This window comes from Grampus griseus (assembly GCF_964374135.1).
Source record: "Grampus griseus genome assembly, chromosome: X".
In the NCBI taxonomy this organism is placed as follows: domain Eukaryota; kingdom Metazoa; phylum Chordata; class Mammalia; order Artiodactyla; family Delphinidae; genus Grampus; species Grampus griseus.
The window spans coordinates 114825996-114841755 of NC_138999.1; the positions used below are offsets into that span (position 1 = coordinate 114825996).

Genomic DNA, 15760 nt, shown 5'->3' on the forward strand with positions numbered 1-15760 from the left:
TAAGGAAGTGGTGTATTTCTTTCGCATTAATAATGGGCACTGGCCATCATGTTTTCTGGGAAGTACCTGTATTGAGAATGTTTGTTTCTGACTTACCTAGGAGTCTTTTTTAAATGATAGCTTGAATGAGAGGTTGAGTGTTTGACTTGCTTAGAGAAATGTAAGGCAATTTATTAGAATTTACATTAGCCTCTTGGTACACTAAAATTGCTTAGGAGCCAAGTAATGCAAAAATTAGGATGTTCTTTATGTTAAAATTAATCAAGAGGAAGGAGAACAGTTCCAAATGAGGCATCTAACAACAAAGAAACAAATGAACAGATTTTAAGATTTACCTTACTGTGAATTTATTTTTGCATGGCATTTATAGCTTAGGAGACAGCCTGATTAAAAGTCCACTCAGTACCGTATACTATGATATGTTAATCAAAACCACTAACAGTCATTGTTATGTACTTTTCTTAAAGAATTTGTTTCTAAATTTAGACATGAGCTAGTTAAACAGTATGAATTATCCAATAAAGTCAGAAGGTAAGGTATATTAAAATATCTTGAAAGAATCTGTTTTATCTACTTCCTTGACTTCATAATGTGAGAGGTAAGTAACAGATTAAATTAAAATAGATGAGCATGTTTTCACAATCAATTTGACATCACAAAATATTTTTAGGGCTCGAGGTATTTGAAAATCTACCTAATTCTTTTATCTTCTCTCCTTCCCTCACTTGAAATTGATTTTACCAGGTTCCCAAATAGTATGTGAGTTTTTTTCTAAAAATTCTCATTGATAAGTGGAAATGTGAAAGAAAATTTTTTCTGGAATGAGCCATTTTCTCCAGTTACTCATTTCCAGGAAGATCTGGATTGTGAAAAGGTCTACAGCTTACATTCCTGATTTGCAACATTTCAGATTTTCTCTTAACCACAATGAACCAATAGATATTAATAATATTCCATTAATTTTGTCATAGTTTAACATGGGAAAAAATACTCCCAGTAGAATTTGATTTGAATTATTTCTAGGTGAGAAAACAAGAAAAGTAGCATTATTAGTTACAGAACTTTTCAATAACCAATTTGTTTTCCTTGACAGAGATTTGATATGCCTCTAACCTGATTTCATAGCCATAGCAAAATCACACACTAATAATATTATTTTATTGTTTTCCTGTAGATGTGTTCTTTGTGCCATTGTCCTGGAGCTACAATTGGTTGTGATGTGAAAACATGTCACAGGACATACCACTACCACTGTGCATTGCATGATAAAGCTCAGATACGAGAGAAACCTTCACAAGGAATTTACATGTAATTATTTAACTTCTCTTTTAGTTTTTTTAAAACAGTCATACTTTCTTTAGGCCTTTGTAAAAATTTGTTCCCATTTCAAAGCATTTCATCATCATCGTAAAGGGTGTTTTTGGTAGGGAATTTAATGCTTAGAGAAATGGCATAGAAAGTTTAATGATAAGGTTTTTGGAATCCAGCTTGTGAATGGGGTGAAGTGTACTGCTCATTCTTAATTTGAAAAATGAATTTGGTTTGTTTACTTTTAATTTCTTCATTTTTTGTAGGGTTTATTGCCGAAAACACAAGAAAACTGCACATAACTCTGAAGGTACGTTATTCAGCCACTTTTCAATTTCAAGAGGAAATTTGAGTAAAATATGAGTGAATTATACTGTATTGACTTTTACCACAAGACATATCTCAATATTGAATACATTTTGAAGAATTAAAAGCATTCGGGTGCTTTCTTCAGTAGCACATATACTAACATTGAACGATACAGAGAAGATTAGCATGGCCCCTGTGCAAGGATGACACGCAAATTCGTGAAGCGTTCCATATTTTTCACAACATTGTAAATCATCTATACTTCAATTAAAAAAAATAGAATGCTTAACCCAGTTCCTACAGAGATTCAAAGCCTTTTGAAAGCAGTTTTATTATATCTGTAAATTAATTCCCTTTTTATTCCTATTATTAAGATTTATAACTAAGATATTTAAGTATAGAGAACACGTTCTGTTCGCTTTTAAGTTTAAGCCCTATAAAAATTATTCAAGTTATGAATGAACCATTATGAGGGGGAAAAAAGAGAGAGAAGCATTCAAATAAACTAATGTACATAGTGAAAAAGATCTGAATTTTTAAGAAAACTTTTACCCCAAAATTCTTATGAAGAGTATGTTGAGAATGTATTTATCTTTAGGGGGAAATGATGCTAGTGGTTACAGATTTCTGTGTTCAGGTAAGTATGTTAGTAGATTGTAAAGGTAATAATTAGAAACCTTGCTACTGTCAGATAAAGAAAACGTGAACTGGGGATACTAGTGCATTTTGTGATAAACAGGCTTTCTGTTAAATTTTTATTCACATTGTAGTACTTCTTTTTCTTAATACAGACATGTTCATAAGAGGTAATCACTTTTAAAATACAAAGTTTTAAAATTGTTTTATAGTTTATTTCCACTTAAATTTATACAAAACCAGGATAGTCATGTTCATGTATAGTTAGCCAAGCTGTAGTTGGTCTTTAAAAGGTATGGGAAAGTTCTCAAATTGAATTCTGACTTGTTTCAAACCTTTTCAAACAGATGGTTTTGATACTTTTACTAGCAATATAAAAAGGCTTAGATTTAATTTGAGATTGTTCTATCCTTCCATTTAGATTAGAGATCTTTAAAGTTTTTGTTAGCTTCTGAGAACGTGTTGTTTAGAATTAAGAATGGTTTGAGCCTGTTGTTTTAGGAAGTTGTTGCTTTTATAAAGACTTACCTAGTTATCAGTGTTAGCATATTAAAATTTGTGGCCCTTTTTTGATCTCTTAGATCTTGGTTTTATAATACAAAATAGTATTGTTTCCCCTTCAGGACCAGATTGGTCTAAATACTTTAGAAGTGCTGGTTAAAAATTCAGTGTTTAGCAAAAACTTGTCATTAAGGTAAACATATTGGACAAATAATAAGAACAGAATGTTTTTGAGGTGATAAAGTACAACTGATAAACTTTATAGTGTTTTCCTTCAGTTTTTTCCTCACTTAATTCTGTAATTGAATTGAAAAACCTTTCGTGAAAGGTTAAGAGTAAGCTTTCCCACCTTTCATTGCTTCAGGTTTTAACAGCGGATTTATTTGATTCTCTTCACAATTGTAGTGAGCATATATGAAAAGGCAAGGATTGAGACTTAATAATCTGACGAATACAAGTGTGTCAGCATACTGGGGCAGGATATTTGAGGGTGGCAACAATGATTAATATAGTCATCTCCCCTTTTATTTCCTCAGTTTCTGAGGCTGATAGTACCATCTAGTGGTAGAGATAAGTCAGTGCAGACTACATAAAAATAATTTTGACCACCTTTTTGCTTTGAGAAACTTTTTAATGAGGAAGATCTAAATTCATGCTTTTCAGGAGGGCTTTCCGTTTTTTTTAAGATTTTTTCATGTGGACCATTTTTAAAGTCTTTATTGAATTTTTTACCATATTGCTTCTGTTTTCTCTTTTGGTTTTTTGGCCCTGAGGAATGTGGGATCTTAGTTCCCCGACCAGGGATCAAACCTGCATCCCCTGCATTGGAAGGTGAAATCTTAACCACTGGACTGCTAGAGAAGTCCCAAGAGGACTTTTCTTTCAATATAGCTGGCAGGAATACTACAATTCAAATTTGTGATACGATTGATTTGAATTTTGGGTTCAGTGTATAGTTTGGTAGCACATTTGGGTTCCCTGTATTATTGACACATGTAGTATGTTTATACTCATCTTGTAGAACTTGAAAGGATAATATTACAGTTTAAAAGTATGACAGAGTTTCTGTTTATTGAATTTTGACTTTTATCACATTCATCTAGCTTGAATTTATTAGATATTGAGTGCTTTGTCAGAAACAGAACTTCCAATTATTTCATTATTCTAATGGGAAACATATATGCTACTTTATGATTGTAATTTATGTTGGGGGTTTATAGGATTGTATTTCAGGGACTGTCTTTGAGAATTGTATGGCACTAATCTATACAGCAAAGAGGAATTGATACCTTTGGCGATTTCTTGATCGTTTTTGCCATTTGTGGCTCAGTACCTACTTTGCTAATACTCAAAACGATAAATACTATGTAATTCAGTCTGTCATGTTAGCTTGATATAACATGAACTGTGCTTTGAAATATTAAATTTGAGACTCTCTTTACCACCTCCATACTTTTGCCTTTTCCAGAATGTCATATAGTTGGAATCATACAGTATGTAGCCTTTTCAGATTGGTTTCTTTCACTTCGTTGGCCTTTTTTTTGGTGGGGGGGGGATTAGTTGTTAATGCTTACAAGAAAGGATCCAATGAACGAGAAGAGATTGAAGGTACAAGAAGGAGGATTCAGTGCACAAGTGGAACAATTGTCCTGTGATAAGGAGGTCCTTTCCACTGTAATAGGAGAGAAGGAAGAGGATAAGTGGTTCCTATCAGGTCTGTTTTCTCTGTGACGGAGAATGTAGGGGGAGGGGTGAGGGTTGGAAGTTGAAGGAGAGAGAAGTTGTTTTGAAAGAATAGTTGTGAAGACCAGGGGAGGAAGTTTGCCTAGAGAAATGTAAAGTTTCTGGACTGAATTGGACCAGTTGAGGTTGGTAACCGTGAATTTATAAAGTGATGCCATCAGTCAGGTTGTGTGACATTTCCTACAGCAGTACAGGATCCTGGGTGTAGAATAGAGAAAGTATCTAGTTGGTTCATTCAGAATCGGAATTTTTCCAAGTGGGTTCAACATAAGAGTAAAGGGATAAGGGAGTTTAGAATATTTGCGAGAGTAAAGAAACTGAAAGGAATTAATAGACTGGAGGTCCTGGTAAGATTGAAGAACAATGAGAATGAAAGTACTTGGGAAAGCAATCATCTGTGGTTCCAAAGTATGATATAGTGATTTCAGAGGTAGAATCCTTTTAGGTGACTATGAGGTATCTGGGTATGATTATAGGGATTAGGTGGTTGATGGAGGACATCAGTGAAGTCTAAGGAACTGAATGGCTGGGTGTTGCTTGGATTGTCCATGTGGATAGTGAAATCACCCAGCATGATGGGCAGGGGTCAGGATGGAGAAGAGGGCTGTGAGCTGTGTGCTAAAGAAAGTGATGTGTGAGTGGAATGATTGGAAGTTGACAATTATTAGCAAGAAGGAGAGGAAGAAGGTAGCATAGTCTGTGGACCAGCAGAATGGACGTCATCTGGGAGTTGTTAGAAATGCCTGATCTGAAGCCCCACCCCTGACCTACTTAATAGGAATTTAAACAAGATCCCAGGTGGTTTGTATGCAGATTAATTTGGGAAGCAGTGGTTTAGTTGAATGACATGGACCTCAAAGGTGCAGGGCTTTTTACAAGGGAATGGAGAATTAATGGCTCAACAATGCTGTCTAGCAGAATTTTCTGTGACGATGGAAATGTTCTATATTTGCACTGTCCAATATGGTAGCCACTAGCCACATGTGGTGATTGAGTGCTTAAAATGGTGTAGTGCCCTCCTATATGTTAGAAATGGACAGGAATAGCCAGAATTAAATCCTACATCTTATGTTCCCCCCCCCCCCCGTTGGCCTGTGTTTAGATAATAGGTATATCCTTTACCTTTTTTTTAATAACTTAATTTATTTTATTTATTTATTTTTGGCTGTGTTGGGTCTTCATTGCTGCGCGCGGGCTTTCTCTAGTTGAGGTGAGCGGGGGCTACTCTTCATTGTGGTGTGCCGGCTTCTCATGGCTGTGGCTTCTCTTGTTGCAGAGCACGGGCTCTAGGCGCACGGGCTTCAGTAGTTGTGGCGCGCAGGCTCAGTAGTTGTGGCTTACGGGCTTAGTTGCTCTGCAGCATGTGGGATCTTCCCGGACCAGGGCTCGAACCCATGTCCCCTGCATTGGCAGGCGGATTCTTAACCACTGTGCCACCAGGGAAGCCCTTTTACCTTTTTTTTAAAGCAATATTTCAAAAATGTCAAATGTTCGCAATAGCAAATAGCTTTAGCTTGTAACAGATGCCAGTCTGTATTTTGTAGAAGTACTTTAATATGGTAATTTGTCATCACTAAACATATGACTACTTATAAGGAACTGTGATTACAAATGAATGGTGGTTCTTTTAAAATCATTTTCATTAAGGGTATTACGGTCTTTGCATTAAATAATTTATATGGAGCAAAGTAATCTGTGAAGAGATAGAAAACAGTATCTAGAGTAGATGCTGGGTGTTAGATATTCACAGCAAGAATGTGTAGAATGTAAATCATCATCACAAACATAACCTCAGCTCAGTTTAAATTCTTAATTGTAAGGAGCCAAACTTGTGGTTTATTATACTTCTTAAATTACCCAATATAGAATGTTTTGCATGGGATGGGTACTCGAGAAATGTTTGTAACTTATTCATTTTCTTTGGCTTGAAACTAAGAACGGTATTTAACGTGTCACTTGTTCTGGGGTGACACTTCTTGTCCTGTAGCTTCTCTTGTGCTGGGTGTCAGTAGAGAAAGATGAATTAATAAAACAGGGTTTCACTCTGGGGGGAGTTACAGAATTTAGCAGCAGATATGTGACTAACTGATTAAAATACAGTGGTGATACATGGAAGTACTTAGAGATAAAGGGGCATCATGTTTGCATCTTACTCTTTAACCTTTCAGAAAAAGGTATATGGATAGAGAGAATGAATGATAACGTATATATGGTAAGATATTAACATTTGGGTGAAGGGTATATAGGAATTTTTTTTTACAGATTTTTATAAGTCTGAAATTAGTGATAAGTGCCACAGTTACAGTGACCATAAAATCCCAGGTGTTCTGAGACAGTGTAAACAAATCAGGGACTTGGTGGAGCCCCTGATGGACAATTTGGGAGCTTTATTAGAGGTGTTTGTCAAATCATATCTCAGTTTATGTTTCAGGAAATAGTTATATTGGAAGTATGTTGAAAGTGTGTTGTCATTTATGTAGATTCAAGCCTTTGCCTGGTTTAATACTCCCTTAATATTTTCTTTCCCTTGTTCTTTTTCTCTAGATTATGCTGCAGTTTCCAATCTACATTACTTTTATTAAGTGGAAGTTTAGGGAGATTTTAATATGGTATCAAAGTGTTTAAAAACCTTTTTAATTTAGGTGCATTGAATAGATTTATTAAGTACTGGAAAGGCAGTTTTGTACACTGGTTGAATATGGGCTTTGAATTCAGATGTATATTTGAATCTTAACTCTGCCACTTACTAGTCACATGATCTTGGGCAAGTTATTTAGTATCTCTTAGAACCTTAATACTGCATCTGTAAAATGGGGATTAAAAAAAACCCACCTGTAGGATTATTGTAAGAATTAAATGAAATGATGCATGTGAAGCTCTTAGCAATGTGCCTGGCACATAGTAAGTTGCTCAGTAAATACTACATTCTGTATCATTATGGTTGTAACCATTATTCCTTGAAAACTCTACCTACCTCTCTTACCACTCATCTTTTCATGTGCTCTTCCTTGGAAGATAATAGAATTTAAACTGTGTGATTTAACTCGGAAAATTTTAGTAGTGTATTCATACTGTGCTCTTTGCTAGAATTGACTCCATTTTCTTTCTTTGATTCACCAGATTTGTTGACTACCCATGTGCAAAGTGCTGTGCTAGGCATTATTTACACTCATCTTTGTTTTAGCACACTTTATAAACTTTCATTATAGGAAGTTTGAAACATACGCAAAAGTATGTTTGAAAAAAACTCCCAATTCACAGAAAGATAGACAAGATGAAAAGTCAGAGGGCTATGTACCGGATGAAGGAAAAGATAATACCCCAGAAAAACAACTAAATGAAGTGGAGATAGGCAACCTTCTAGAAAAAGAATTCAGAATAATGATAGTGAAGATGATCCAGGACCTCGGAAAAAGAATGGAGGCAAAGATCGAGAAGATGCAAGAAAAGTTTAACAAACACCTAGAAGAATTAAAGAACAAACAAAGAGAGATGAACAATACAATAACTGAAATGAAAACTACACTAGAAGGAATCAAGAGCAGAATAACTGAGGCAGAAGAACAGATAAGTGACCTGGAAGACAGAATGGTGGAATTCACTGCTGTGCAACAGAATAAAGAAAAAAGAATGAAAAGAAATGAAGACAGCCTAAGAGACCTCTGGGACAACATTAAATGCAACAACACTTGCATTATAGGGGTCCCAGAAGGAGAAGAGAGAGAGAAAGGACCCGAGAAAATATTTGAAGAGATTATAGTAGAAAACTTCCCTAACATGGGAAAGGAAATAGCCACCCAAGTCCAGGAAGCGCAGAGTCCCATACAGGATAAACCCAAGGAGTAACACACTGAGACACATAGTAATCAAATTGGCAAGAATTAAAGGCAAAGAAAAATTATTGAAAGCAAAAAGGGAAAAACGACAGATAACATACAAGGGGACTCCCATAAGGTTAACAGCTGATTTCTCAGCAGAAACTCTACAAGCCAGAAGGGAGTGGCATGATATACTTAAAGTGATGAAAGGGAAGAACCTACAACCAAGGTTACTCTACCCGGCAAGGACCTCATTCAGATTCGATGGAGAAATCAAAAGCTTTACAGACAAGCAAAAGCTAAGAGAATTCAGTACCACCAAACCAGCTCTACAACAAATGCTAAAGGAACTTCTCTAAGTGAGAAACACAAGAGAAGAAAAGGACCTACAAAAACAGACCCAAAACAATTAAGAACATGGTCATAGGAACATACATATCGATAATTACCTTAAACATGAATGGATTAAATGCTCCGACCAAAAGACACAGGCTCGCTGAATGGATACAAAAACAAGACCCATCTATATGCTGTCTACAAGAGACCCACTTCAGACCTAGGGACACATACAGACTGAAAGTGAGGGGATGGAAAAAGATATTCCATGCAAGTGGAAATCAAAAGAAAGCTAGAGTAGCAATACTCATATCAGATAAAATAGATTTTAAAGAATGTTACAAGAGACAAGGAAGGACACTACATAATTATCAAGTGATCAATCCAAGAAGAAGATATAACAATTATAAATATATATGCACCCAACATAGGAGCACCTCAATACATAAGGCAACTGCTAACAGCTATAAAAGAGGAAAACGACAGTAGCACAGTAACAGTGGGGGACTCTAATACCTCACTTACACAAATGGACAGATCATGCAAACAGAAAATTAATAAGGAAACACAAGCTTTAAATGACACAATAGACCAGATAGATTTAATTGATATCTACTGGACATTCCATCCAAAAACAGCAGATTACACTTTTTTCTCAAGTGCGCATGGAACATTCTCCAGGATAGATCACATCTTGGGTCACAAATCAAGCCTCAGTAAATTTAAGAAAATTGAAATCATACCAAGCATCTCTTCTGACCACAGTGCTATGAGATTAGAAATGAATTACGGGGGAAAAACGTAAAAAACACAAACACATGGAGGCTAAACAATACGTTACTAAATAACCAAGAGATCACTGAAGGAATCAAAGAGGAAATCAGAAAATACCTGGAGACGAATGACAATGAAAACACGACGATCCAAAACCTATGGGATGCAGCAAAAGCAGTTCTAAGAGGGAAGTTTATAGCTATACAAGCCTACTTCAAGAAACAAGAAAAATCTCAAACAATCTAACCTTACACCTAAAGGAACTAGAGAAAGAAGAACAAACAAAACCCAAAGTTAGTAGAAGAAAAGAAACCATAAAGATCAGAGCAGAAATAAATGAAAATAGAAACAAAGAAAACAATAGCAAAGATTAGTAAAAATAAAAACTGGTTCTTTGAGGGCTTCCCTGGTGGCGCAGTGGTTGAGAGTCCGCCTGCCAATGCAGGGGACACGGGTTCGTGCCCCGGTCTGGGAAGATCCCACATGCTGCGGAGCAGCTAGGCCTGTGAGCCATGGCCGCTGAGCCTGTGCATCCAGAGCCTGTGCTCTGCAACGGGAGAGGCCACAACAATGAGAGGCCCACGTACCATAAAAAAATAAATAAATAAAAGTAAAAGCTGGTTCTTTGAGAAGATAAACAATATTGATAAACCATTAGCCAGACTCGTCAAGAAGAAGAGGGAGAGGACTCAAATCAATAAAATTAGAAATGAAAAAGGAGAAGTTACAACAGACACTGCAGAAATACAAAGCATCCTAAGAGACTACTACAAGCAACTCTGTGCCAATCAAATGGACAAACTGGAAGAAATGGACAAATTCTTAGAAAGGTTTAACCTTCCAAGACTGAACCAGGAAGAAATAGAAAATACGAACAGACCAATCAAAAGTAATGAAATTGAAACTGTGATTAAAAATCTTCCAACAAAAGTCCCGGACCAGATGGCTTCACAGGTGAATTCTATCAAACATTTAGAGAAGAGATAACACCCATCCTTCTCAAACTCTTCCAAAAAATTGCAGAAGAAGGAACACTCCCAAACTCATTCTATGAGGCCACCATCACCCTGATACCAAAACCAGACAGATACTACAAAAGAAGAAAATTACAGACCAATACCACTGATGAATATAGATGCAAAAATCCTCAACAAAATACTAGCAAACAGAATCCAACAACACATTAAAAGGTTCATACACCGTGATCAAGTGGGATTTATCCCAGGGATGCAAGGATTCTTCAGTATATGCAAATCAATCAACGTGATGCACCATATTAACAAATTGAAGCAGAAAAACCATATGATCATCTCAATAGATGCAGAAAAAGCTTTCGACAAAATTCAACACCCATTTATGATAAAAACTCTCCAGAAAGTGGGCACAGAGGGAACCTACCTCAACATAATAAAGGCCATATACGACAAACCCACAGCAAACATCATTCTCAATGGTGAAAAACTGAAACCATTTCCTCTAAGATCAGGAACAGGACGAGGATGTCCACTCTCACCACTGTTATTCAACATGGTTTTGGAAGTCCTTGCCACGGCAATCAGAGAAGAAAAAGAAATAAAAGGAATACAAATTGGAAAAGAAGAAGTAAAACTGTCAGCGTTTGCAGATGTCATGATACTATACATAGAGTATCTTAAAGATGCCACCAGAAAACTACTAGAGCTAATCAATGAATTTGGTAAAGTTGCAGGATATAAGATTAATGCACAGAAATCTCTTGCATTCCTATACACTAAGGATGAAAAATCTGAAAGAAATTAAGGAAACACTCCCATTTCCCATTGCAACAAAAAGAATAAAATACCTAGGAATAAACCTACCTAGGGAGACAAAAGACCTGTATGCAGAAAACTATAAGACACTGATGAAAGAAATTAAAGATGATACAAAGAGATGGAGAGATATACCATGTTCTTGGATTGGAAGAATCAATATTGTGAAAATGACTATACTACCCAAAGCAATCTACAGATTCAGTGCAATCCCTATCAAATTACCAATGGCATTTTTTACGCAACTAGAACAAAAAATCTTAAAATTTGTATGGAGACACAAAAGACCCCGAATAGCCAAAGCAGTCTTGAGGGAAAAAAACGGAGCTGGAGGAATCAGACTCTCTGACTTCAGACTATACTACAAAGCTACAGTAATCAAGACAATATGGTACTGGCACAAAAACAGAAACATAGATCAATGGAACAGGATAGAAAGCCCAGAGATAAACCCACGCACCTATGGTCAACTAATCTATGACAAAGGAGGCAAGGATATACAATGAAGAAAAGACAGCCTCTTTAATAAGTGGTGCTGGGAAAACTGGACATCTACATGTAAAAGAATGAAATTAGAACACTCCCTAACACCATACACAAAAATCAACTCAAAATAGAGGAGAGACCTAAATGTAAGACTGGACACTATAAAACTCTTAGAGGAAAACATAGGAAGAACACTCTTTGACATAAGTCACAGCAAGGTCTTTTTTGATCCACCTCCTAGAATAATGGAAATAAAAACAAAAATAAATAAATGGGCCCTAATGAAACGTAGATTCTTTTGCAAAGCAAAGGAAACTACAAACAAGACAAACAGACAACCCTCAGAATGGGGGAAAATATTTGCAAATGAATCAATGGACAAAGGATTAATCTCCAAAATACATAAACAGCTCGTGCAGCTCAATATTAAAAAAACAAACAACCCAATCGAAAAATGGGCAGAAGACCTAAATAGACATTTCTCCAAAGAAGATATACAGATGGCCAAGAAGCGCACGAAAAGCTGCTCAACATCACTAATTATTAGAGAAATGCCAATCAAAAGTACAATGAGGTATCACCTCACTCCAGTTAGAATGGGCTTCATCAGAAAATCTACAAACAACAAATGCTGGAGAGGGTGTGGAGAAAAGGGAACCCTCTTTCACTGTTGGTGGGAATGTAAATTGATACAGCCACTATGGAGAACTGTATGGAGGTTCGTTAAAAAACTAAAAATAGAACTACCATACGACCAAGCAATCCCACTACTGGGCATATACCCTGAGAAAACCATAATTCAAAAAGAGTCATGTACCACAATGTTCATTGCAGCTGTATTTACAATAGCCAGGTCATGGAAGCAACCTAAATGCCCATTGACAGACAATTGGATAAAGAAGATGTGGTACATATATACAATGGAATATTACTCAGCCATAAAAAGGAACGAAATTGGGTCATTTGTTGAGACATGGATGCATCTATAGACTCATACAGAGTAAAGTAAGTCAGAAAGAGAAAAGCTAATATCGTATATTAACGCATATATGTGGAACCTAGAAAAGTGGTACAGATGAACCAGTTTGCAGGGCAGAAATAGACACAGATGTAGAGAACAAACATATGGACACCAAGGGGGGAAAGCGGCAGGGTGGTGGTGGTGTGATGAACTGAGCGATTGGGATTGACATATATACACTGATGTGTATAAAATTGATGACTAATAAGGACCTGCTGTATAAAAAAATAAAATTAAGAAATTTAAAAAAATGTAGGGACATGAGGAGAGCATAAAAAAAAAAAAGCCCCATCACCCAGCTTTAGTAACCGTCAGCTCCTGGCCAGTCTTGTTTCATCTATACCCTTACCCACTTCCTCCACCTGGATTATTTTAAATTCAATCCCAGCTATCCTATTTCATTTTGGCACACTTAATTAAGAATAATATATTTATGTATGTTACATATTTATATATGTATATGCATATGCCTAAAAGAAATCATTTTTCTGATAACTTTACTGGAAAAGCAGAGTTTACTTGTGACCAGGGGCATGCAGAGCCAAGTGCTCACCACGTTCCCATTGGAGACGGCAGGGCAGATGACCTCCAGTCTTGCTTTTGTAGCTGCCCTAAAGATTCAAAGCAGATGTGGTAATGCTTACCCCAACTTGAATGCTTGGCCTTTTTCTTAAAAAACATTCCGACAAATGTTATTGAGTGCCTGCTGGGTGTAGGCACATTGGGAGTTTAGAAAAGAAGCCCCTTGTGGACAAAGAGCTTACAATCTACACAAGGTATGACAAGTAATAATTAACAATTGAATAGAATTTCATAGTTTATAAAGTGCTTTTCTCAAACATTTTCTTAAAGCAGCCTTTTCAGGAAGGTGTTCTTATTAGTCCCATTTGATATACCAGGAGACTTGCGAGTGTTAAGTAACTTCACCAAGTTAAGGCCTAGAAAGTGGCAGACTTCAGACTTTCTGTCCAGGGGTCCTTTCTACTTCATACTGTTAAGTGATGTGAGAATTTAGGAGAAGGAAGGAAATGGGGCTTAAACCAGGAAGATATAAGATGAGGAAAACATTGATTAGGAGGGAGAAGAGAATTGGTAAAGGGACAGATAGGGCTTATACAATACTAGGAGGAGGGGAGAGTTGGTTTCCTGGTAAGTTGGTCACCCCCCTGTCGCATAGGGGCAATCAGAAGGGTAACAGAGAAGGGCCTGGCCATTCTAAGGTGACATGGACATCTGTACTCATAAAGGTGGGGAACACTTGGTGGCATAGGAAAGGAGGACAACCTTATTTTGCTACCTACCTTATCAAGTCTGGATTTTTAGAAATTGTAGTTGTGAATACAAGGGTAAGGTTTTATTTTCTCCCATATTCTTTTGTTTGAATAGGTATATGAACATTGTACAAAAATCAGCAATACAAAAGAGTGTAGACTGTAAGTAAGCTTTCCTCTCATCCTTGTCCTTGTATCTCAGTTTCCAAATTTTTTTTGCTAAAAGCAACACCTACTGTCAGTTTCTTTTTTGTCCTTCCAGAGCGATGCATACATAAGCATATGTATAGCTATCCTTTTTCTAACTTGCAGGAGCATATGAAGATGTTTATTTCCATGATAGTGGGTATTACTACTTCCAAAGCATATAGTAGTGACTCACTGACATGTGTTTGTCCCAACTCTGCTACTCCCTAGCTTTATGATCTTAGGCAAAATTACTTAACTTTTCTGAATTTACTTATCTATAAAACGGAGGATGGGGATGGTGACTGATACAACCTCATGGGGCTGTTTTGAGGTTGAATAAGATAATGCATGTAAACTGCATAGCACATCCTGTATAGTCAAAACTCAAAAAGCTCTAATGTTAGCTCTTATATTTTGGGTATTTGCATTTACATATTAAATGGAAAAGGGCAAGATGCAGAATAGTATGCTTAGAATGCCATTTGTTTGTATATGCTTTTAAAACGGATTTGCATATGCATAGAAAATAATAGCTGACATTTATTGAGAGTGTCTTATGTGCCAGGCCCTGTTCTAGATTAAGTACTTTACAGGAACTAACTCATTTAATTCAAGAACCCTCTGAGATAGGTCTCAGGTCCAAGGACACACAGTCTGTGACAGATCCAGGATTCAAAACCAGGCTCTCTACCCTTGAGATTGAGAAAAGAAGCGTTAAGTTAACGGTACCTTGAGAGGAAGGGAGTGAGTATGAAGAAAGGGAAGCAAGGAAGCTAGGGTACCAGCTGGGAGTGCAGAGCAGATGGAATTGGAAGGTGGAAAGGAAGATTTTCCCTACTTTTATGCAGATAGTTCTTTATAATTGTTATTAAAAATAACTTTTAAGAATGTTAAAACATTTTCACAGTTTTGAATTGGAAAAATAAACAATAAGTAACCATGAAAAATTTAAACAAAGGTGCTGTGACTAGCTTCATACTCACATTTTCATGTGCAAATAATTTTCAAATATTTTCTAGGATAAATTCCCAAAAATAAAATCACTGGGTCAAAGGGTTTAATCTTTTTAAGGTTCTCAATATGCATTGCCATATTACTTTCTAGAAAGATTGTGCTAGATTATATTCCCGTCAGCAGTGGCTGACTTTACCCCCTCCTTTCACCACACTGGATGTTATAAATTCTTTTAAATACAAACGTAGTACATAGCCCATTGTTAAAAAAATTAAAATAGTACAAAAGTACTATAAAAGTAATTCAGAAAGCCCTCTCTTCACCCCAAAATCACACTCTCAGTAGTAGTAGAGTTCCTACTACTAACAGTTTGTAAATCTTCCTAGAACCTTTCTTACATACGTACAATCTTACATATATATGCATATGCTCACTATTTGTAATACAATGGCATCATAGTATACATAGATAATGTTATGCAACTTGTTTTTTTCATTCTGTGATGTATCAGACACCCTTCTCTGTGCATACAGATCAACCTCATTCTTTTTAACAGTTGTGTTACATCCCATAGAATAAATAGAACCATAGTTTATTTAAGGATTTCTCTTAATAAAAATCAGT

General features: G+C 36.3%; 1 protein-coding gene across 3 annotated transcripts in view; it reads left to right on the plus strand.

Moving 5' to 3' along the window:
- The window catches only part of PHF6 (PHD finger protein 6), a 52783-nt gene that overhangs the window by 17121 nt on the left and 19902 nt on the right, over positions 1 to 15760 (plus strand). For all 3 annotated transcript variants that reach the window (XM_082681992.1, XM_082681994.1, XM_082681993.1), the window contains 2 exons: positions 1175 to 1308; positions 1575 to 1618. In XM_082681992.1, coding sequence (XP_082538118.1) covers positions 1175 to 1308; positions 1575 to 1618 — 178 coding nt within the window. The remainder of the gene's footprint in view (positions 1 to 1174; positions 1309 to 1574; positions 1619 to 15760) is intronic.